The sequence below is a fragment of the Rhinoraja longicauda genome, chromosome 13 (assembly GCF_053455715.1).
Source record: "Rhinoraja longicauda isolate Sanriku21f chromosome 13, sRhiLon1.1, whole genome shotgun sequence".
Lineage (NCBI taxonomy): Eukaryota > Metazoa > Chordata > Chondrichthyes > Rajiformes > Arhynchobatidae > Rhinoraja > Rhinoraja longicauda.
In genome coordinates, this window is record NC_135965.1 from 26,847,596 (window position 1) to 26,871,331 (window position 23,736).

The 23,736-nt window shown below is 42.3% G+C and overlaps 1 protein-coding gene across 1 annotated transcript in view; it reads right to left on the minus strand.

Moving 5' to 3' along the window:
• Positions 1 to 2,912: 2,912 nt before the first annotated feature.
• Positions 2,913 to 23,736, minus strand: part of LOC144599189 (anoctamin-7-like) — an 85,914-nt gene continuing 65,090 nt past the window's right edge. The window contains exons 17-26 of the mRNA XM_078409934.1: positions 23,125 to 23,227; positions 22,721 to 22,832; positions 19,990 to 20,044; positions 18,316 to 18,413; positions 14,939 to 15,075; positions 13,018 to 13,223; positions 10,814 to 10,956; positions 7,604 to 7,694; positions 4,234 to 4,353; positions 2,913 to 3,430 (exon numbers count right to left, since the gene is read on the minus strand). Of these exons, the coding sequence (XP_078266060.1) occupies positions 3,329 to 3,430; positions 4,234 to 4,353; positions 7,604 to 7,694; positions 10,814 to 10,956; positions 13,018 to 13,223; positions 14,939 to 15,075; positions 18,316 to 18,413; positions 19,990 to 20,044; positions 22,721 to 22,832; positions 23,125 to 23,227 (1,167 nt within the window). The 3' untranslated portion in view covers positions 2,913 to 3,328. The remainder of the gene's footprint in view (positions 3,431 to 4,233; positions 4,354 to 7,603; positions 7,695 to 10,813; positions 10,957 to 13,017; positions 13,224 to 14,938; positions 15,076 to 18,315; positions 18,414 to 19,989; positions 20,045 to 22,720; positions 22,833 to 23,124; positions 23,228 to 23,736) is intronic.

Consider the following 23,736-nt stretch of genomic DNA (forward strand, 5'->3'; position numbering starts at 1 on the left):
GAATCATGCTTATACCCATGGTGGTATCAGCTGTATTGTGACACTTATTACAAGCAAATTTCAATTTAATTCTTCCAGTATTTTAATTAAATGTTTGAAATAAATCCAAGTTCCACTGTAGGTTAGCACTGCCTTATGCAGCAGCATCTTGACAACTTTGAGCATGTATGGCAAATTGTATTTTATGTTTGCAGTACAGAGACAAAACTGATTTGAAGTGGGTTCAATTGCTAAACTGTTATGTCAGTAAATGATTGCAATTTCTTTGGAAGATTAAAATATGTAGCCTTCCCATTTTAATGGATTTGTCTGAGCTTTCAGGCAAGGAGTGAATTTAAATGGTAATTGTTGACAATTACTCATCAGTTCATCCAGCATAATGGTTCAACAAAGTATTTTATTCATTCTGGAACCGCTTCTAATTTACTCTTCCTGTAAAATGCTTATCCTCAAGGCTGTACATGAAGGTTAAAAAAAAAAAGTGCAAGAATAACTCAGCAGGTCAGGCAGCATCTCTGGAGAACACAGATAGGTGACGTTTCAGATCGTGAACCAGTAGAGTGTTACTCCAGCACTTTGTTTTTTTGTGAACTAGCATCTGCATCTACTTAGGTGCTGTTTCATTGCTCCTTCCAATGCAGCAGGACCTCATTTTTAGTGATCCCTCTGATACTGGTGCACCCGGTCTCGTGCTCTTTCTAACACTAGGTCCCTGGTTCTTGTGTGCCCTTGAAGCTCGCCTCATTCTGTGCTCCCTTAACTTTCCTGCTTCACTGGAAAATTTATTGTACAACTGAATTATGTAACATCTAAATTAAAATCAAATTAAAAGTGTAGTATTAATATCCAGTATGTCAGGAAAATCTGCCATTCTAGCACTGAATGTGGCAGAGTAGCAGTGTCACTGTATAAACCATTTCACTATTGCAGCACTAAATCTTTTCTTGGTATTTGTCCTGTCCTGTCCATGTCAATAAATGGGTGAAATATAAGGCATTGGGGGCCTGTGACTTTCCAGGCAGGGCCACTCCATTGATATTAAATGAAGGAAAGAAGCTCTGCATGTGGTTGGGGGGCTTGGGGGAGAAATCAGAGTTTGAGTCTGAATTCTGCAGGTGCAGCCCTGTTGGAAGAGCTGTTGGCTCAGCTCCAGTGACCCATGTTCAATCCTGACTTCTAGTGTTGCCTGTGTGGAGTTTGTCATTCCCCCTGTATCGGTTTGACTATGGGTTTCTTCAAGATGCTCTGGACTCCTCTCACATCCCAAATACATGTAGGTTGAAGGTTATTGGCCGCTTTAAATGTTACCCTAGTGTGTGGATGGGTGCAGGACAGGGCATTGATGAGCATGCTTGAGAGAATAAGTAGCATAGGATTAACGGGGGAAATGAATTGTTCTGGGAGCTGTCAAATGGTGTCCACAGCTGTAAAGCAGTTGTGGACACCATGTCCATGTGGTCAGTGGAAGTGTATAAGGAAGTCGATTAAAATCTTCTGATATCCAGACTTAACCCCAACCAATATCTAGATATGGAATTTTAAGGGGCTTTCACATTGCAGCCCATCAAATGTGTAATCTGCCAGATGTTTAATGCGTCACAACCAGCCCCAAGGAAGCAGAGGAAAGAGCAACGGATCGGTGGTGCTGGAACAGCTCGACTGAAATTCCTCACCACTCCCTCCCCTATGCACACAACTGCTGTGTGTCAAATCAAGGTGAGAAAACAGCAGATCGGGAAGACAAAAAGGGCACCTTCTACATTGAGCAAAACAAAGAGCTGGAGGAACTCTAGGGTGCCATCTGTGGAGAATCGGACACACCTGACCCATTGAGTTGTGTTCAGCTTCTTGTCCCCAGTGTGTAGGATAGAACTGGTGAATGGGCCGAAGGGCTGGTTTCCTCGCTGTATCTCTATACTGAACAAAAAAGACAGCAGTCACAAGACAGAGTTGATTACACGAGAGCAGCAGAATCATTAGCTGAAATTGTTGCACCTAGTGTTGAGTTCTTTGAGATTCAGGGAGAACATTGAAGATAATGGCAGGGCTTGAAGGTGGGAAGGACAACTAGTTGAATAGAGCTACTCTATGAACCTGTCACCCAATCTCTGGTCTTCCCAGGGAGATTGCCATAAGAGTTGTGTAGAGATACAGCACAGAAACAGGACTCGGTGGTTGAGTCCAGGCTGACCATCAAGCACCCATTTACTCCACTAACTTCCCATTTTTAAAATTCTCCCCCCATTCCCATCGACTCCCTCCAGATTCCACCACTCAGCCACACGCTCGCAACAATTTACAGTGGACATTTAACCTATTAACCAACATGTTTTTGGGAGGTGGGTGGAAACTGGCACAGCTGATTGAAACCTACATGGTCACAAGGAAAACATACAGATTCCACATAGACGGCTCCAGAGCCCAGCATTGAACCTGGGTCTCAGCCATTATGAGGCAGCAACACTACCAGCTGTGCCACAAATAATATGATGATTGGTGAAAGTACAGCAAACAGAAACTAGTGTAAATAAATCCTGAAGTGTCCAGTTGCTCTGGATGGTGGAAAAGAAGGTAAAAGGGAAAGTGTTGCATCTCTTGTTCATGCATGGGAAAGCAGATGTTTGGGAAGGAGAGAGATGTTGCTGGTGACTGAAGAGAAGACCAGGAGGTGACAGAAGTCATAGTTCCTAAAAAAAATTGAAAGAGAAGATGTGTTTGGCAGTATGAAAACTGGAGGCATTGAAAATGTCAGGTGATAATTATATTCTCACTTCTCCATCACCATCCCTTGATTTGCCCGACCTGAATGTTTTCCTTTTCCCTCAATCAATATTTAATCCCCCCCCCCCCCCCCTCACCCATGTCTAATTAACGTTAACACCTACCCAGCATAAAACCAGAAGAGTTCCCTCCGTCCTTGCCTCCTCCCATGTAACTTCCCTTCTCCCCCAGCATTCCAAAGAAGCAATTCCCACTGGGCACTGGTTCATTCCTCATTAACTGAGTGACACCTCCAATAGAAAATGCAATGCAAGCATTTTTATCTCCTCCCTTACTATGTCCAGGGCCCCAAACACACAATCTCCATTAAGAAGCATCATTATTGTCCCACCCATACCAACTTTAATCTCTTAACCCCTTCAATATTCCACCCTCCCACATGCTTCCTCTTCCACACTTGGTTTCCAGTTCTGATGAAGATGAACTTGAAATCTTTAACTTCTCTTCCTCCCTCCGCAACCACTGCTCGGCTTTTTGGTTTTGATTTTTTTAACTGTAAAATTTACAGTGTTGTGCTTTTGAAATGGATGAGGAAGAGAGGTGGGGATTAATCTAATTTATCCTCTGGGATGGGATCCTTGACAGTCTTTTTTTCTTGTGGTTTTGTCTTCCAAAATGTAACCAGATTTTCGACTTGTTTCAGGAGAGTCTGAAAAGACATGGTGCATAAAGCAGTCAGATCATGTAAACCGGCTTCTTGTCCATGATACGCACAGTCTCGGGGCTTTGGCACAAATAGTATATTGACTCTAAATTATCTGAATCAATGTTATACACTTTACTCTGAAAACAAACTACTAAGTCAGTTACAGATACCGACTTTCTTCGAGACCTAGCAGAGACAAGGTGCCCATTTTGCAGAGCACCACATCTTGAGCTTCCAGCGACGTTACTTCAACACCCCTCACCATTTCCACTGTTCTGTCTGTCCTTGGCCTCCTCCACTGCTTGGGTGAGGCCAAACACAAACCAAAAAAGCAGCTCTCCATGTTCCACCCGGATACTCTACTATCCATTGGTATGATCGTTCCATTGTCAGGTAATCCACTTTCCCTGTGTTTCTTTCCCACTTTCACCAGTCCATCTTGATTCTTTCCCTTCATTCACCATATCCACCCCTCCCCACCTCCTCATTACTTTGACATCACCCTTCCCATCTGGTTCCATTTGCCCACCATCCTTCCCTCATCTGTTTTTACCTTTCACCCACCAGCCTTTGTCTCTCCCCTGACTCCTCCCCTTCTCCACCTGCTCTTCATCACCACTTCACCTGGTTCCACCTATCACCTACCGGTCTCTCTCACCCCACCCTCTCGCCTCTTTATACTATCCTCAAAACTGTCAGTGTTGATGTAGGGTCTCAAATGAAATGTTAACCGTCCCTTTATCTCCACACATGCTGCTCGACCACTTTCACTCCTGTAAGAGACACTAGTTTCTTGGTAGTATTACCTTGTTCTCAGACAGTGCCTGCTTTGCAATGTACTGTTCTCTCTTCACCTTTAGATCTACTGACTCAGGCACATCTGGGACCAGGAAGTCGATCATTCGTGCAATGAAGAACACCACGTGCTGTAGGGGAGATGGATGGGGAAGTCAAAATAATGAGCAGTACGTTTGTTCAGTAACCAAAAGATCTCGGGGTTGTGGAATCGTTCATCGTCCCCTCTGTGCCTCTAAGTGATACTGACAGCAGAGTGGCGCACTCCGCTGTCAAATACTGCAGGCCAAACCCATGCTCCAAGGACAAACCCTCACCTTTGCAACTTACAAGAGTAGTGGCAGAGTCCGTGCACTGCTCTCCTGCATACTGGTCCATTCTTCCAACATTAATCACCTTTCACATACAGCCCCAAAATATCTGCACTGCCATTCCCCAACTGGCCACATCATCTACTCAGTACTCTTCATCATTTAACATTCCTCACTTTCAAGCAACTAATTCTCGTCTGAAAAGATGAACATGCTCTGCTTTGAAGGATAACTGCACTGATGTTCAAATTCTAATTAATGTCTTTGTTAAAAACATTTTCTAGGTTGCTTTTCATCTTGTGATGAGTTCCATTTCCCTCTCCTGCAGTTTAGGTTATTACATTTATTTTACATCTACCTTTTACGTGTATTGCTTAATATAAACATCCAAATCTGAAGCAATAGGTCATTCACCCAAAGTCTAGATCAGGGCAGGCATCTACATTTTGTTCCCATGTATTTGGTAATCTTTCCACCCTTGCTTATCACGTCTATTCACCTGCCTGACAAATATTCAAAGGTCACTGCCCTTAACGAAGAAAGTTTCAAAGAATCTCAACTCTGACAGAAATTTGCTTTCTTCTGTCTTAAATGGGCAACCCTTTACAGTGACTCCTAAATCTAGATTCTCCTGAAAGAGGAAACTTCATCTCCCTCCACCTTGTCAAGCCCCTTCAGGATGTTATATGTTGTAATCCCTTCTCATTCTCCTAAACCCCAGCCAAATACAAGCCTGGTCTGTCCAACCTTATCACATAACCATCCCATTCTGGGTAAACCAACATGACTTCTCAGTACTGATAACTTCTACACAAATACTCAATTTGAGCAGCCCTCTCCCAGTTTCAGCTCAGGGAACTTCTTTCTTTGCTTCCTGCCCTATGGTCACTCCAATTAAGATTGGGTTGAGAATACCACTCATTAGGGCGACCAGGTAGGCAATGTTACGAGCATGATTGGAACAGGTATGTTGGTCAATGGGATAATTCTGTCGGGAATATCAGTCTTGTTGATTGGGATTGATCAGCTTGAGGTTTTTAGTGGGATGATTTGATTGGAGTGCAGTTCACTGAGAGTGGATACTGCAATAAACAGGTTAGGAGAACCCCCTCTTTGGAATGATCACATCACAAACATTGATTGCTGGGAAGATTGGGTCTTGTTTACTGAGACAGATGGAGGCTATTCAACCCATTCGGTTCACGCCAGCACTTCTAGAGCAATCCAATCAGTTACATTCCCACCTTAATTACCTGACCCTCTGCTAGTCACTCTTTCTCACATGTCTGTCAACTCTTCTGAGTGTTCTTGCCACTTCCCTACATGAAGGGCAATCTATGGTGGCCAATTAACCTACCAGCATATCAATGGGATTGGGAGGACACTAGAGAACTCCGATCACTTACAGGGATGATTTGGTCAGAAACATAACAGGGAAGATCAGGATGGGAAGGTCATTCACCAGGATGGTTTGTCCAGGAATTTTACTGGAAACATTGAGCCGTGAGACTTGCTCGCTGCTGTGATGCTGGGTTGCGAATGCCATTCATAGGGATGACTGGATGAGAATATTCTTCAATGGAACAATTGTGTTGGGAATATTACTGGGAGGATTGTGTTGTTCATTGACAGCTGACAATGGTTTGGAAAATAAGGGGAAAGGGGTCTGGAAACAGAATTGGGGTAAATTTCCTTCTTTGATCTTTGATTTTCAAGAGAGAGTTAGATTTAGCTTTTGGGGCTAACGGAATCAAAGGATATGGGGAGAAAGCAGGAACGGGATACTGATTTTGGATGATCAACCATGATCGTATTGAATGATGGTGCTGGCTCGAAGGCCAGAATGGCCTACTCCTGCATCTATTTTCGATGTTTCTATCTGTTAGTTTGTTGCAGTCTCAGTGCAGTAGCCCTGCCAATGCTAGCTGTGAATTCTAGGGGTCAGCTGAAATGTTCGAGTGAGATCGACAGATTTAGTTTTTTGGGTCTGGCAAGGGCAGTTGTGTTAATGGATCTGATTTACAGCAGGCTTGGGGGTTGAATGGCCTTTTTATCCCGATGAGAGACCAATAAAGATATATCTCCATACTCTACATGCAGAGGGTAGCTGATTTGTTTTAATCTACTTCTTGGTTGGGTTCTCATGATAACTATGTGGCATCAGCAGGGGGCGATGTTACTCACCAATTACTTCACACTGTAATAATCCTGCACTCAAGAGACCTAGATCATCTCCCTGGTCTCATGGAAGGGAGAGATACAGGAACTTTATCTGGAATTGCAGCTCCTTAAAAATAGCAACACAAGTAGATAGTGGTAAAGAAGGTGTAAAGCATGCTTGCTTTCATCAGTTGGGACATTGAATATTAGGGCAATCATGAATTAATGTTGCAGCTTTATACGACTTTGATTTGAACTCATTTTGAACATTGTTTGCAGAGGCTATGGAAAAGGTGTGGAAAAAGTTTACTAGAATGTTGCCAGGATTAGGGGTTATTGGCTACAGGGATTGAACCGATTTGGATTGTTTTCTCTGGGATGCCAGAGGTTGCGAAGACCTGATGGACACGTATAAAATTTTGAGAGGCATAGATAGGATAGACAGTCTTTTTCCAGGATGGAAATGTCAAATACTATCGGGCATAACTGTAACAGAGAGAAGGTTTAAAGGAGATATGTGGGACCATTTTTTTTCCAACAGAGTGGGTGGGTCCTTGGAACACACTGCCAGAGGAGGTAAGATTGGCATTTACAATGGTTTTAGATTGATGCATAAATATGTAGGGAATGGAGGGATTTGGATCACATGTACATCGGAAATATTGGTTCAAGTCTGCATCACGAATGGCATGGACATGCAGGGCCTGGTTCTGTGCTGTTCTACGCTCTGTGTTCTGTCCTGAACTCAGGAAAATGACCCGGGTCAGTTGTGATGACGTTTGAACGTAAACAGATTGAAAGCAAATAGTCATTTCTTGAAAGCAAGTCTTCACCCAGGACTTCTTGCATGGACAGCTTCAGACTCAAGCTCTGTACTTGTAATTTTAGGCTGATAATGGTCCCAACTCACCTCAAACACAATGACAAAGCCCAGGCGTATCGCCATCAGGTTCCAATAGGTTAAGGTCAACTGGCCGCTGTCATCTCTGAACTGCTTGTACCTACAAATCAATTAACATATACAGTTAATTGGAGATAATATATGGAATATATCAACTACATCATTCCTGTAATTCATATATTCCAGGACAATAGTGTGAATTGTGTAGGGCCCTTGGATCCAATCTCATGATAAAATCCCACCTGGAGTTATTCTGTTGGATGCTGAAGTCATTAAAAATAGAAATAAAAACTCCAGAAATTCTACATTTATTCCTTTAACCAGGAATTCAGTCCAGAAATACCACGACTCACTACTTCACCCAGAGAGTGGCGAGGACTTGGATTACACTGCCTGAATGAATGGCTGAAGTTGGGTCACTGACAAAATTCAAGAAGTGTTTGGATGAGCACTTGAATTGCTTCCTCTTAGAACGCCTTGGACCTAATGCTGAGAAATTGAATTAATACAGAAGGGTGCCCACTGGTCAGCAAGGATGTTATGGGGGGAAATGGCCTCTTCCCATGCAGTATGAAGCTATGACTATAGAAGCTAAGAAAGTGGTTCAATACTACCTTCAAGGACAATTAGGAGTGGACAATCAATATTAACACTGCGCTAGTGCCCAGATCTAAAAAAATGAATAAATTAAGTGTATTACCATTAATTCCACATGCTTTAACCTTGTTGAACAAGCTCCTATGTGGGACCTTATCAAAGCTTTCTGAAAATATAGATATTTCTCATTCACTAGTCAACTCTCCTGTTCATCCTCAAAATAGTCATGTCCTCAAAACTTCAGTGAGATTGGGCAAATCTGATTGTCCTCTCTTTGCAGTTGAGTTGACCAGTGGATGAGAAAAACCTTGATTTTCAGATACCTACACAATCCAGTTATTCTTTTCGAGAGTTGTACTCTCAAAACTTTAATTACATACTCCCCCATTGAGGGAAGGTGACAGGTGAAGAGTTCTCTTTTTCTGTCTCCCTCCTTTCCTAAATAGTGGGGTTGCATTTGCTATCTTCTAATTTGCAGGAATTATTTCAAAATCAAAAGAAGTTTAGAAAGTGATAACTTTGCTATTTCTATAGCTACCTTTTTCAAAATTCTGAGATATAGATCACTGGGACCATGGGATTTGTTAGCTTTCAGTCTCTGACTTACCTGGTAGTTTTCTTAAACTAATTTTATTTAGTTTCTGATTCTCTCTATGTAATTGCTTCTCTAATACTTCTGACAGGTTTTTTTGTGTCTTTTTCCTTGAAGACAGACACAACATATTTGTTTAGTTCATTTATTAGTTCCTTATTCCCGATAACTTCTGTCTCCCCATAATAATTTTCACTGCCTTTATAGAGACCTCTTTTAATCTTTCTGCTTTTTCTTTTTACATGATTATAGAAGTTCATCCAATCTGAGTTTATGATTCTCTTTAGATTCTATCTTCCCTTTGCCAATTTCTCACTCCTCCTTGCTAAGTTCTAAAATGCTACAATCCTTCAGGCAATAGTTATTTCCAGCAACTTTCCCTTGGATTTGGGGCGATCCTTGATTTTCCCTTTTAGAGAGATCACTTTTCCTATTGATTTTTTTGTACTAAAGGTATATTATGCTTCTGTGCAATTAAATTATTGTGTTTTTAAATGCTTGCCTTCCACTGTCATATCTTTTCATGTAATTTCCCAACAGTCACAGTAAAAACATATCTTTGCAGCTTCCTTTGTTTACTTGCAGTTTTATACGGAACAATATCCTGCCTACTCTTTTGCTTTTCAATGGCCTGGCTAGTAGACCTCACAATTCTGACCTGTGCTGTTTATGTGGAGTTTAGACATTCTCCTTTACTCTGGGTGTTCCAATCTCCTCCCACATACAAAGACATGTTGGTTGATAGGTTAATGGCTGTCTCCTCGTGCAGAGGTGAGGGGGAGAACCCAGGGTGAGTTGACCTTTAACCCTCTTGGTTCGCTTTAATTTCTTGAAGTGTTTAAACATATTTTCACTTAATTTTCTAAATACCAAGAAAAGATGACTTTGGTTTCCATAGTCTTTCACCATGCATCAAATCTCAGTTCATTCAAACCTACTCTCCCTCAAGGCCAATATATCTTTTCAAAGTGCGTTGTCCGGAACTAGTCGAGGTACACCAGATGCATCTAACCAGGAATGTATAGCTGTAGCATAACTTTAGTACCCTCAAACTCTCATCCTCCAGACATAAATGGTCAAAATTCCAGTAAGTTTGCTGATTATTTTCCATGCCTTCCATGATAATTTAATGATCTGCATTACAAGTCTCGTTGAATCCTTACTAGCATTTCACTATTGGAAACCAGGGGAAGTTCTCTATTCAAACCATTTTTTAACCTCAGAAAAAGGACTTTGTGTACAAATGAGCCTTAAATCTGCTTGTGTTGAAATCAACTTGCCATGATCTTTTACTTTCATAACCTATTAATATCTCTGTGAATTGGCTCTGAAAACTGAGATTGGATTGAGATCTTTGATTTATTGGGTAAGGCGCAGGGAGATTGCTGGCATTAGTGCACCTTCAGCCATCTATGCCAGAAAGGAAGAGATGAACAGTCTTTACCAGATTACCTCACACAGACCTCATACTAACACTCTGTCAAATAATCATACCCAAGGCATTTATTCCCCTCCCGCATCCCGGGGCACCTTTAATGGACTAGATAGATCTATTCAATTTCTTTGCCTATTTAATTATTGTCCACTATATCAAGGGTACAAGGTCACTTTTAATAGCCCCTGTTCACCCTCTCTGATCCATCTAATAAATCTCCACTGCCCTTTTTAATCTCTGTACCTTGACTTTACTTATCCATTTAATCACCTATCACCATCCAAGAACAACAAAATGAATCGAAGACAGAGTTAATCTTGCAATGCCAGTCCTAATCCCTGGAGGAATTTCCAGTTCACCCATTCACATCCTCTCTTCAGGTCACATATTTCCCTGTCTACTTCTCAACTCTGCAAAATAAAGTATCAGGATTGAAAGAGGCCTGGAGTTTTGATCTTGGATTTGATATAATTGAGCGAGTTATTGGGAACCACAGGTCTGAGTGGACTAAGAGCACCATCAGTCTTGCCTGGAGAACCATTGAAGACTCATTGACTATTCCCCCATTCTATTTTTCTCCCTGATTGTGCCTTACCTGCACATGGTCTGGTTCTGGAGCAGGAAACTGGGGGGAGAGTACGCCAAGGTGAAGTTAATGTAGCCAGTTAGGTCACTTTGGTAAGTGTAACTGTAGTAGAGACGAGGCAGAAAATCTGACGTGAATGCTATCAAAAAGGCCTGTTGGGAGAATATGTCACACATTTCAAGGGATCCAGTAAGGTTATGTTAAATGAACAATAACTTATATTGATATAAGTACAAATATCTGTGCACAGCACAAGTTAACACACCATGTAACATGAAGAGACATTGGGACAAGTGTTGAAATCCTTGGTTATAGAGATATATTATCAGGAAGAGAGACCTGTCGAGGAGCAGAATGCTTTAGACACACAATCCCGGCATTTGGGACCTAAACGTCTGACAAGGGCGGAATGAAGCACAACAAACAAAAAATGAAAAAAAAACTACAGCTGCAGGAAACTTGAAACAAAAGATGGAACTAACTATTGTCTGTCAACTTGTGGAAATTACAAGTAACCTGATGATGTTGCTGACGGACAACCACAAGAAAGAACCATAGATAAATCCTTAGGCAGCATCCAGAGTAACCACTGAGAACGGGAAGAGAAACCAGTACAAGTGTTTCTTTGGTTACCACTAGATGGATAGAGAATGGGAGTGAGGAGAAATGAACATATCCAACTGAACCATGAAAGGGAGATGTGTTGGAGAATAATGTGATCAAAAAGCTGCAGGAAAGTGGAGAAGGGATGGATCACAGTGGTCAGTCACACATACAGAGCTAACTGTTTGTGATCATGGCTGATAAATCTGAAAAAGGGTTCCGACCCAAACGTCACCTATCGATATTCTCCAGAGCTGCTGCTTCACCCACTGGTTATTCCACCACTTTGTGTCCTTATGTGGCTGATACTGAGGAACAGGTGGAAATTCAGTTTGATAAATTCAGACAGAAATGAGGGAGGCAAGAACAATTTCAAGGAAAGCAGGGAGACTGGTAACTTTAAAGGATGGAGGAGCCGACAATAGGTGTAGGAGGAGGCCGTTCAGCCCTTCGAGCCAGCACCACCATTCAATGTGATCATGGCTGATCATTCTCAATCAGTACCCCGTTCCTGCCTTCTCCCCATACCCCCTGACTCCGCTATCCTTAAGAGCTCTCTCCAGCTCTCTCTTGAAAGCATCCAGAGAATTGGCCTCCTCTGCCTTCTGAGGCAGAGAATTCCACAGATTTACAACTCTCTGACTGAAAAAGCTTTTCCTCATTTCCGTTCTAAATGGCCTACCCCTTATTCTTAAACTGTGGCCCCTTGTTCTGGACTCCCCCAACATTGGGAACACTTTTCCTGCCTCTAACGTGTCCAATCCCTTAATAATCCTATGTTTCAATAAGATCCCCTCTCATCCTTCTAAATTCCAGCGTATATAAGCCTAGTCGCTCCAGTCTTTCAACAGACCACCATTAAATTTTTCTGTGACTTGTGCCACAGTAGACCTTCTGTCGGTTCGGACTAGATGGGATAGCCTTTGTTGCCCTCACGCATCAATGAGCCTTGGGCACCCTGTCGCCGGTTTGTGGTTTGTCCCTCCTCGGACCACTGTCGGTAGGTACTCACCACTGCTGAGCACCCCACAAGCCTTGCCGTTTCAGAGATGCTCTGACCCAGTCATCTGGCCATAACAATTTGACCCTTGTCAAATTCACTCGGGTCTTTACTCCTGCTCATTTCTCTTGCATCCAACACATCAACTTCAAGAACTGACTGTTCACTTGCTGCCTAATATATCCCACCCCTTGAAAGGTGCCATTGTAACAAGATAACCAATGTTATTCACTTCACCTGTCAGTGGTCATAATGTTTTGGCTCATTGGCATATATGAAAAGAATAAACCAATACCCATACCAATTTCCCCTCTCAAGCCACTGATCATAGATCAGGAGTCGGAACCTTTCCTAATATTTCTCTCTGTCTTCCTCTGGGTTTCTGTGCTGGGTGATCTGGCAACAACAGGGCAACTACAGAGATTAGCTAACAAGTGACACAAATTAACCCTGGGATTTGTCTATCTGCATGGCTCAGTGATATCAATGAACTTGCAAAGGGAACAACATATGAGAAAATGAATGTAATGGGAACATCTGGAAAGGGAATCCTTAACATTTTGCAGATTAAGGGCAAGATAAAGTAGAAGTCAAATGCCAGCATGCTCACATTACTAATTACTGCTATCGTGGTGATGGTCTCCAGGATGTTGAACCAGATTCCGATCCCCTCTGCATGTTTCATAACTGGCCGCCGATACCTGCAGACAAACTTGTTGGCATCCAAGCGGGTTTCCACCCAGTTATTGAGAAGGGCAAACAAAGGGGCCAGCGGGCAGGCAGCCACGAAGATGGTGATGAATCCAAACTGGAGGACTGGAGGAATAAACCAAGACACAACAACCATCAGAAGAGATCGCTAGCAATACACATCCCCCGTGTTAAAGAAAATGGTTTCATTTAGTGCTTTTAGCTTCCTCAGAATGAGTGAAACTACTTCTAAAATGTTTGCCTTCAGAACAGTTTGCTCCTCTGTCCATTTTCCACATTTCAAGCTCACTTGCACAGTAAATAAGATCATTGATCAGTTGAATTGAGGGATAAGTGTTGGTCAGATTTCCAAGAAAATTAGTTCAGACTGTGCTGAAATCTTTCTCACCCACCTGAATGGGTAGGTCAGCTTAAAGGTGGCAATTAGCCATCTTTAATGCAAGGGGTAAACCCTAGGCCATGGACTGATCCTTATCACGGTCTTGCACTCTTTATTATTCTGACACAGGAGATTAATGGACTGTCATATAAAGCTGATTGGAAATCTGCAATTTCTATCTCACTGTCCATCAGACCACCACATGATAACAAAAGACTGTGCACCTGAAAACAACAAAGGTTGGGATAGAGCTGTCAGTGATGTCAATCAACTGAATTGATGAAGAGCTACAACCATCATTGCTTTCTATGCATGATGATCTGAGGTACCATTACTCTGTGTAACAGACCAAAACCAATCAAGTTTGGTTATAATCAGTAGCTGATCCCCAATGTCACTCCAATGACACCGTTAAAAATCTATTGCATTCTCCAAGTAACAGACTAACCCACTGTTACTCCAGAAAAAACACTGGAGTGAAGGACAAATTAGTTTCACCCTGGGCATATACATAACCAAACCCAGGTATACCATCTTGCACAAAAACCAAATCCAGACATACAGACACATACCCACACCAAACCCAGACCCAGATGCACACTCACATACACAACCAAGCTCAGACAAGCAGACACACAAACATACAGGCGCATGCGACACACACACACACACAAACATGTACTGATAGAACTGTGTAAAAGCATTCATGTACAATAGTCCCAAGTGCACAATAAAAGCCTTTTCCGTTTAAACCCTGGTCTTCAAATCTGGTCTGGTTGAATTTTTCTGCACTATCAACGCTCCTGCATCTAAGTCCAGTGTCTAGAACCGTAGGGGGTGAGTGGGTCGAACCACTCACGGGGAACCAGTGTGCGCGGCCTGGTCAAGGGATCAGAGCAAGGCACGGGGACCTTAGGTCGGGCGAAAGCTCGGCGCAGAAAACCCTTACATTATCATTTATCATAAACAGTTGATTTGTCATAACATCCACTGTGGATGGCTCCATTTGACCAACTTGACAACTGACCTCATTCCAACTTGACCTCGTTAAGCTGGAGTCTGGATACTACATCAGCTCTCATATAATAATATTTACATTACAGTGGCCTGTAGTTTCTACTGGTTCAAAGGCATCATTCTTCATTTCTCCCCACACTGTATGGAAAAGTTTGCTCTTCTCAATCGTTCCATGACTAACACAGAGAGGGTGGCATAGGTGCTGGTAAACTCTAGAGTGCAATTACTAATCTAAGCAAGCCACAGCATGAGAGCAAAATAATTTTAAAAAAAGACTTAAGACCTTAAAAAATAATGTTTTTTTACGTACTGATCATGATTACATTAAGAAATGAGCAGGGCCATATCTTCAAAGCCTCGCAAGTTATGAGGTTTTCTCAGGCCCATGAACTGATTCCTATTGGAGACACAAAATGCTACCTACCCATCTCAAGATACTCTTGAAAGAGCCCTTCACATTGCAGCAGCCTGTAATCCTCCTCCCAGGGCTGAAGTGTTGGATTGGCCTCATACTTGACCGCAGTCTTCCATTTCTGCTTCTCCCACCAAAATTTAATCTTCCTGATTAATAAAGTAAAGTAGTAAGTAAAAGCAAACTATTTCAATCAAAGACACAAAATGCTGGAGTAACTCAACGGATCAGGCAGCATCTCGGGAGAACATGGGTAGGTGACATTTTGGATCAGGACCTTTCCTCAGACTCATTGTAGTGGGGGAGGGGTGTGAAGGGAGCTGGAAAATGTCACCTTTTCTTTTCTCCAGAGATGCTGTCTGACCTGCTGAGTTATTCCAACTTTTTGTGTCTATCTTCGGTTTAAACCAGCATCTGCAGTTCCTTTCTGTACACAAAGCTGGTGGAGTTATAGGTGGATACAGATGAGCGGGGGGGGGGGGGGGGGGGGGTTGATAGGCAGATGTTGGACAAAAGCCAAAGATGAAAAGATAAAATGTGTGAAATAAAGAGAAGAAATGCAAATGGAGGAGTACCAGGACAGAAAGGTCAGTAAGGGAATGGAAAGGGGAATTGAAATAGTTAACAACTGGGAGATCCAGTCGGCTTTGACGGACCAAGCGCTTGTTCGGCAAAATGGTTGTCGAGTCTTTGCTTGGTCTTGCCGATGTAAAGGAGGCCTCATTGGGAACACTGGATGCAATAGAGGTTAGAGGAGGTGCAGGTGAATATCTCACGTCTGACTGATGCACTGACGGTACTGCAGGTGAAGCTGTTTAACTGATAACATCTTCAGGAATTTCACACACGTGTAGCCTAACCTGAAATTCCTGAAGCTACTGTCAGCAATCCAGGCCAGCTTCATATGGACTGTAAAGCAAAAATACACAGGGAATGCTGGAACTACACAGCAGGTCAAGCTGCATCGTAGAATGAAATCGGAATGAACATTTCAGGTCGATTACCTGATGTCAGAGAATTGTCCTCAAATATGATCTGGTGAAAGGATATCAACCTTGAATATTAGTTGTTTCTCCCTCCACCAAAGATGCCTGAAATGCTGAGTATTTCCAGTATTTTATTTTATTTTCACACGCTGTGCTTTTGACAGTGTTCATCGTGCATTCAAACTGTAATTGCTTGAGATGACTCGACTTTTATCTTTACATATATATATATAAAAGAGTCCCGTTGAAAAATACCAAACATAGCACAAAAAGTAAAGACATTTGTGTTTGGTAGATTATTTCTTTGTTGTAACAATGCTTCTTGGCAATAAATCTTATACCGTTGGAAAGCCTGTTTATTTCCCTTTTAAATGGTGCCACATTTGTAAGGAACATGCATTTGTGGGATGAGCAGCAGAGCTGAGTATATGGGTTGCGCCCATGAAAAATATGCCAAATCTTCTCTGCCAATGCCAAACAGCTTATTCTGCTGTTGCTATTGACTCTTGTTTTGAGCTTCTGGTACCCCCAGGTGCTGACAATCAGGTGCCTGATTTGACTGATCTGGATAGGGCCCGTGCGATAGGGCAACTTCAAGCTGGTGTTCCGCAAAACCAAGTTGCGGCATTATTTGGAGTGAGCCCTAGTACCATCTCCAAAGTGAAGGCCAAGTTCCATATAACGGGGGATGTCAGAGACAGGCCGCGAAGTGGGCGTCCCAAGAAGACGACACCCGAAGAAGACCGTTTCCTCAGCACTTAGGAACCGTAGGCTGTCTTCTACAGATTTGCAGTCAAGGTTTGCAGGACGATATGGCCAACGACTCTCTGCCCAGACAATTCGGAACAGACTGCACGCAGCTGATCTCCGGTCTCATAGGGCTGCCAGGAGGCCTGCCATGACTGCCCTTCACCGTCAGGCCCGTTTGCGCTGGTGTCGGCAACACGTGCACTGGAACCTGAACATGTGGAGGAACGTTATGTTCAGCGATGAGTCCAGATTCTGCCTACGGCAGTTGGATCATAGGGTCAAAGTGTGGAGAAGACGCGGAGAACGCTATGCTGATTGCTGCACCGATAGAGTAACATCTTTTGGTGGAGGCAGTGTGATGGTGTGGGGCGGCATCTCCCTCACTGGAAAAACGAGGCTTGTCATCATTGGAGGCAATCTCAATGCCGAGAGATATCGAGATGAGATTCTGCAACCAGTGGCAATCCCATATCTCCACACTCTGGGACTGAACTCTATCCTCCAAGATGACAATGCTCGCCCCCACAGAGCAGGGTTTCTCAGAGACTACCTCCAGAATTTGGGAGTGGAGAGGATGGAATGGCCTGCCAGCAGTCCTGACCTCAACCCCATTGAACACTTGTGGGATCAGCTTGGGTGTGCTGTTCGTGCCAGAGTGACCAACACAACCACGTTGGCTGACTTGCGACAAATGCTGGTTGAAGAATGGGATGCCATCCCACAACAGTGTGTGACCAGGCTGGTGACCAGCATGAGGAGGAGGTGCCAGGCTGTTGTGGCTGTGTATGGTTCTTCCACACGCTACTGAGGCTCCTGTTTATTAAATGAATAAATTGTTAAATTGCCAATATGTCTTGTTTCTTCAGACTTCAATCATCCAATCCACCAAACAACACCGAACAAGAGTCAATGGCAGAATAAGCTGTTTGGCATTGGCAGAGATTTGGCAGATTTTTCATGGGCGCAACCCACATACTCCGCTGCTCATCCCACAAATGCATGTTCCTTACAAATGTGGCACCATTTAAAAGGGAAATAAACAGGCTTTCCAACGGTATAAGATTTATTGCCAAGAAGCATTGTTACAACAAAGAAATAATCTACCAAACACAAATTTCCTTACTTTTTGTGCTATGTTTATTTAGTAAGGCAAATATGTAGTATAGCCACAACAAGTGTTGTCTGTGCAGAGCTTGCATGTTCTCCTTGTGACTGTGTGCTCTAGTTTCTCCCCACTTACCAAAGACATGCTATCCAACGTTTAAGAAACATTTAGACAAGTGCATAGATAAAACAGGTTTAGAGGGATATAGGCCAAATGCAGGCAGATGGAGAGTAGAAAATGCTATTATTGTAGATAGATGGTTGGCATGGACATGTGGGCCAAAGGGTTTGTTTCCGTGCTTCATCGCTGTAAGGGTAACAATATGAATGGGAAGAATCAACTGGAACTATGTCTGGGAGCGCAGCAAGAGGAAGACAATGATGCATCTCCGCTTGAGGATGGCAGTTACATGGTGCAGGGTCATGGTAGTGCAACCAGTTGGCAATAATTACGTTCACTTAAAAGAACCATGACTTCATTCAAAGATCATTGATATTTACATTCGTGATGTCAGTGTTTACCAGTTTCCCTTTTTAGCAGATACTCACGGGGTGATAAACTCCTGTATATTATTAATGAGTTGTTTTCCAACCATGATAATAAGCAATTCCTGAGCCAGTTCGATCAGACAGCCGCCAGGTCCACACTGGAAAAGAAGAGGAACTGATAACTTGTCTTGGGTTTAACTGGGACATAAGTTAATAAATAGTGGAGGAGATCATTAAAAGATAGACCTGCAATTATAGGAGTTCTGTATTCTTTTCAGAATATTCTGAAATTCTTCAAAAAACAAAACAAAATTGCAGATGCTGGAAATCTGCATTGTAAAGAAATGTTGGAAACACTCAGTAGGTCAGGTAGCATCTGTGAACAGATAAATAATTAATATTTCAGATTGCTGACTTTCTGAAGGCCATCGACTGAAATGTTAACTCTTTCTCTCCGTAGAAGCTGCCTGACCTGCTGGATTTTTGCAGCATTTTTTATTTTTAATCCCAAGATTTATATAGCTATGAATTACATTGAATCCTGAAGTGTTGCAGGAAAAAAAGGGAAGTCTTTCTATGCACAGATAGCTCCCATAAACAGCAATGTGATTCAGACCACATCCAATAAAAGCATGTTGTGGACTTTGGTGGAGGCTGTTTACCCGATTTTCCAAACAAATAGATGTTAATGTGATTAATACTATCCACTGCCTTGAAAGATCTTGTTACTGTGCTGCTCGGGATCAAGGTGCAATGGCCTGTTCTACAGTGGGTTGTCAATAGACATCTTGGTCGGTGTGGGCAAGGTGGGCCAAAAGGTCTGTTTCCCTGCAGTATGACTATGATTCTAATGGGTGGGTCATAATAACTAACTTTACGTGAGTATATGGTGCAGATTTTAAAGGGATTGTCAATTGTTTGCTTGCTTGTGTTTGATTGTTCTACTGATACTTGATTTTTATTGATTCTATGGAACTCAGGTGGAACACAAGACTGTGTCGGAATTCTAGCAGGGAGAGTTGCTCCGAAATACATTAGTGAGACTGCACACAGTTGAAAAACTAAGTGGTCCATTCAACACATTCTTGCAGCAGAAGCAATGCCAAGATTCAAGCAGTAGGCAGAGGAGTGGGTTATTAAAATAAGATAAGGCTCCCCTTTGATGATGCGCCCTCTCTGGAGAGTGGTTTAGTGGGGGAGTAACCTTTCTGGGCTGGAGAGCTTGCCACAAATACTAAAATGAAGTCAGTAAATTGCTCAGCCCAGGGAACCTCATCAGCCTTAGGACAATGTGGTGCTTATCTAACAGTGGGAGTAAGATCCTGCACCCCACTCTGCTCTGTGGGAAAGAGCCAGATGCCACCATCTTAAGAAAGGGATAAAAGCCATCATGGGGCACGTCAGAAATGCCAATTGGTTTCTTTGAGACTGATTGCAATATACTTCCCTCACTGAATACCCTCACTTATGGACCACACACAGGGGCTTAAACGGAAAAGGCTGGAGTAGAAATTCAATCTTGCCCCATCTTCCAAAACCACTCTCTACAAAAGTTCATGATTTCCAATACAAGTATGATGGATCAGGTTCTAGCACAAATAATGTTGCCTTTGATGGTGTCTGTTTCTGTCCCACCAAGTCCCAGGATTTAGGGTGTCATATTTACATCGCTGGACTAAAAGTATGAAAACATGTAATCACGCTCTTTGTAGAATGCTAAAATGATATACTCACAGCTTCGTTCCTGACTCCAAACAGTGTTTTATAGCCTCCAGGATAACCAACAAATCTAAGGAACAGAACAAAATGGAAATAGGATTAGAACTTCAACAACATAAAATGAATTGAATACAAGATAGGTTTTGGATCCAGAATTCTAGTGAGATTCTGCACAGTAGTGCAGCTAGGAGTGCTCTTGCCTCTCACCCCTGGAGACAGGGGTTCAGTCTTGACCTTGGACGCTGTTTGTGTGGATTTTGCACAATCTCCTTATGATTACTGGTGTTTCAGTTTCCCCCACATTGCAGACATGCAGATCGATAGGTTATTTGGCTGCTGTAATTTGCCCCTAGTGTGTGGATAAGTGGTAGAATCTGGGCGGAATGAATGTGGTGAGAAGAAAAAAAAATGGGACTAGTATAAATGGGTGCTTGGTGGTGGGCATAGAGTCAGTGGGCTGAAGTGCTTGTTTCCTTGCAATACGACTTTATGAATATGACACCAAGGATGATGTATAATTCCTAAAGAAACATTTGCATTTTTCCACAAGCAGCAGGAAAGAGAAACAGAGTTTATATTTCAAGGTAAATCTCTTTGGATCACCGGAGCTCTCTTCATGGCATTACTCCACTTGACTGCTGCTGATTATCATCAGCATATTCTGTTTTACTTCAGATTTCCTGCATCTATTTTTTTTTGTTGCTTTTAGATCTTGCCACTGCTGCACCCACTACATGAAAAATTAACAGGGACATTTTCTGCCAGAACACTGATACAACGAGGCTTTTGTAATTGAAGTTGCTGATATATGGTGAGCAGAAAGATGATTTTATACACCTCTATAAGATCACCTGTCAACCTCCTGTGCTCCAAGAAACACCAAGGAATTCACAGCAGGGTCTTCACAGTGAATGGTAGGGTCCTGGGGAGTATTGTAGAGCAGAGGGATCTAGGAGTACAGTTCCCTAGTTCCCTGAAAATGGCATCATAAGGTGGTCAAGAAGGCAGTTTATACATTGGCATTGATCAGTCAAGGTATTGAGTACAGAAGTTGGGACATTATGTTATAGTTGTACAAGACAATGGTGATGCCGCATTTGGAGTATTGCGTTCATTATTGGTCACTCCGTTACTGGAAAGATTATGGCAATTGGCAAAAGGCACAAAGATTTGTTTTTGTTTGCACAGCCTAAAAGAGTGGACAAAGTAGGTTTAATGGCAATTTTCGTAAGACAAACATAAATATTGGCTGTAAAATTAAGAGTAATGAAACAAGAGCAGGGGCGTGGGATTAATTGTAAAAAGAGGTAGACCTGTGCCAACAAGAGTGGACAAAGCAGATTTGACGGCTTCATTAAGCTGCAAAGGGGGCAGGGAAGCTTGACAAGGATGTTGCCATGACTTGAGGGCCTCAGCTATAGGGAAAGGTTGGTCAGACGGACTTTATTCCTTGGAGCATTGGAGGCTGATGGTCATATAGAAGATAGACACAAAAAGCTGGAATAACAGGTAGCATCTTTGGAGAGAAGGCATGGGTGACCAAATATAGAAATATATAAAATCATGAGGGGAAAAGATAGGGTGAATCTTTTACCCAGGGTAGGGGAATCAAGAAGACTTAGCATTGAAGGATCACCTTTTCTCTTATGTAATTGATCATTGCAAGTTTCATGAAGACATGACAGGGCTGAAACTGTTAGACTCAAATGCCAGTGATGGGCTTCATTAAACACAAGCATGAATTTGAGCAGGGGTGTAATCATGTAAACCAGCAGTTATGGCCTGAAACCACCCTTTTATTACATTGAATCTACAGTGCAGAAATAAGCAAATTTCCAAGCAGTGGGCTTAGTCATCAGAAGCTCCGTGCCACATTAAATTGGCAGATGAGAAAAAGATGTTCTCCAGAGAGAGTATGGAGTTAGTTGGTGGAAAGAAACAGAAATCCTTAATAACTTGGCTGAGCCTAACTCATTCTTACTCAAGTCTAACAAGAGCTGGGAAATGATTTTTTTCTGGATACAGGAGGCAGGGACACGATGAGTGGAACAGTAAATTATTATCTTACCCTATCAGCTTATCTATTTATTCGGTTTTGCTAATGTACTTATCTAATTTAATCTTAAATGGATGTAAGTTAAGGCAAATGCTTTTGTCATGGACATGAATTGTTTTGTTCTGATCTTTGTCTTGTACATGTCTACATTCTTCTTATCAGTGAAAACCATTTATTTCTTGTCACATTGCATCCTTTCAACAGGGCAAAAGGCCTCATTTGGTAGAAGAATGAGAACCCACCTGGTTCTGGCTGGGAATGTTAACAGTTATTTACTGATTCAATCAAACTTATAATGTCATGAGCCAACTTATTGCAACTATATTCACCACCTCTGGACAAGGATGGGTGAAAGACATGGACTTACTGCTCAAAACTCCCCCAGTGAGCCTGTGAATTAAGTAAGAATATGTTAGACTCAGCCAAAGCATTAAAGGGTTCATTTTCTAATGGCAAAGGCAACAGATCTTGGAAACCATAGAGACTATTGGGGCAATGTTCAAAAACCACCTCTCCTTCTTGAGTCAGGTACTGGAGGCAGGCAGGCAACTGGAATCAAAGAACAAAACTACCATAGGCCTTGGACCGAGTGCCTCCTGGCATGTTATCTCAGACAAGTGGCATGCTATAGAGAAGAAAGCAGGGCAAAACCCACTGGTTCTTGGCTTTCATGAAGCCAGTGCACCTTACCGGCCTTTGAAGAAAGCAATGTAGGTTGGCGAGGAGTAGAAGTTGATGAACTGAAACAGAAACACCTTGATTACAAATGCATCTTCATACTTGCTCTGAGTCCTGTGCATTTCTGAAACAGATGGAACAGAGAGCATACGATTAAGTAATATGTTTAATTTGTTCTTATTGTTTCCTCTCAATTCTGGATCAAAAGTTCTGTTTTTGGCACCCAGTCCTTCAATGCTGCACAAGCAAAGTAACTGTGTGGGTTTGAGTTTCTGATTCCAGATTAAACATTCCTCCGTCTTGTTAGCACGTGGACTCTCATAGTTAGCCAAGTATCATTTGCAACATACGAGGAATTTAGAATAGGACATAGTTCATATTGTTATAGCAATGAGTTGCATTAAACTGGATCTTACCCCATTTGGTTAGGAAATGGGCTAGATATGTATACACTCGAGCCAAGAGGAGAATGAATATGAGATTGACTACCGATCCACTGAAACTGGCAATCCTTGAAGCCTGAGAGAAAAGAATACAAGACAGATGAAAAAAAAACTAACGGCAAATGCTAATTATTATGCTTTTATTTGAAGACAAAGGACCATTTCAAATAGATGCCTGTATTATTTTAAAATATATTGCAATAAATATTATTTTAAACTATATTAATTCTTCTCTGTCTTCCCCAGTTGGCGTTTGTCTCTGCCTTTCCTTAACCCCCTATTGGCCCTTTGTTCTGTCTCTCTCAGCACTGATTGGTTCTTGGCTCTGCCTGCTCATTGGGGTTATCTCTACTCCACTGCCTTCAATTGGTTCCCTCTTTCCCATGGATTGGCCTGTGACTTTGGCTCTTGGCTCAAAGAGCTCCTCTGATTGATTCTGACCACCTCTATTCATTATATCTATCATTATAAAACTAAATACACACTTTGCAGTAATTTCTAGATGCTCTTCGTCCAGTGAAGTGCGTGCAGTAACAACACAGGCAGCAGATCATTTAACACGAGGACGTCAACAACTCAAAGGAG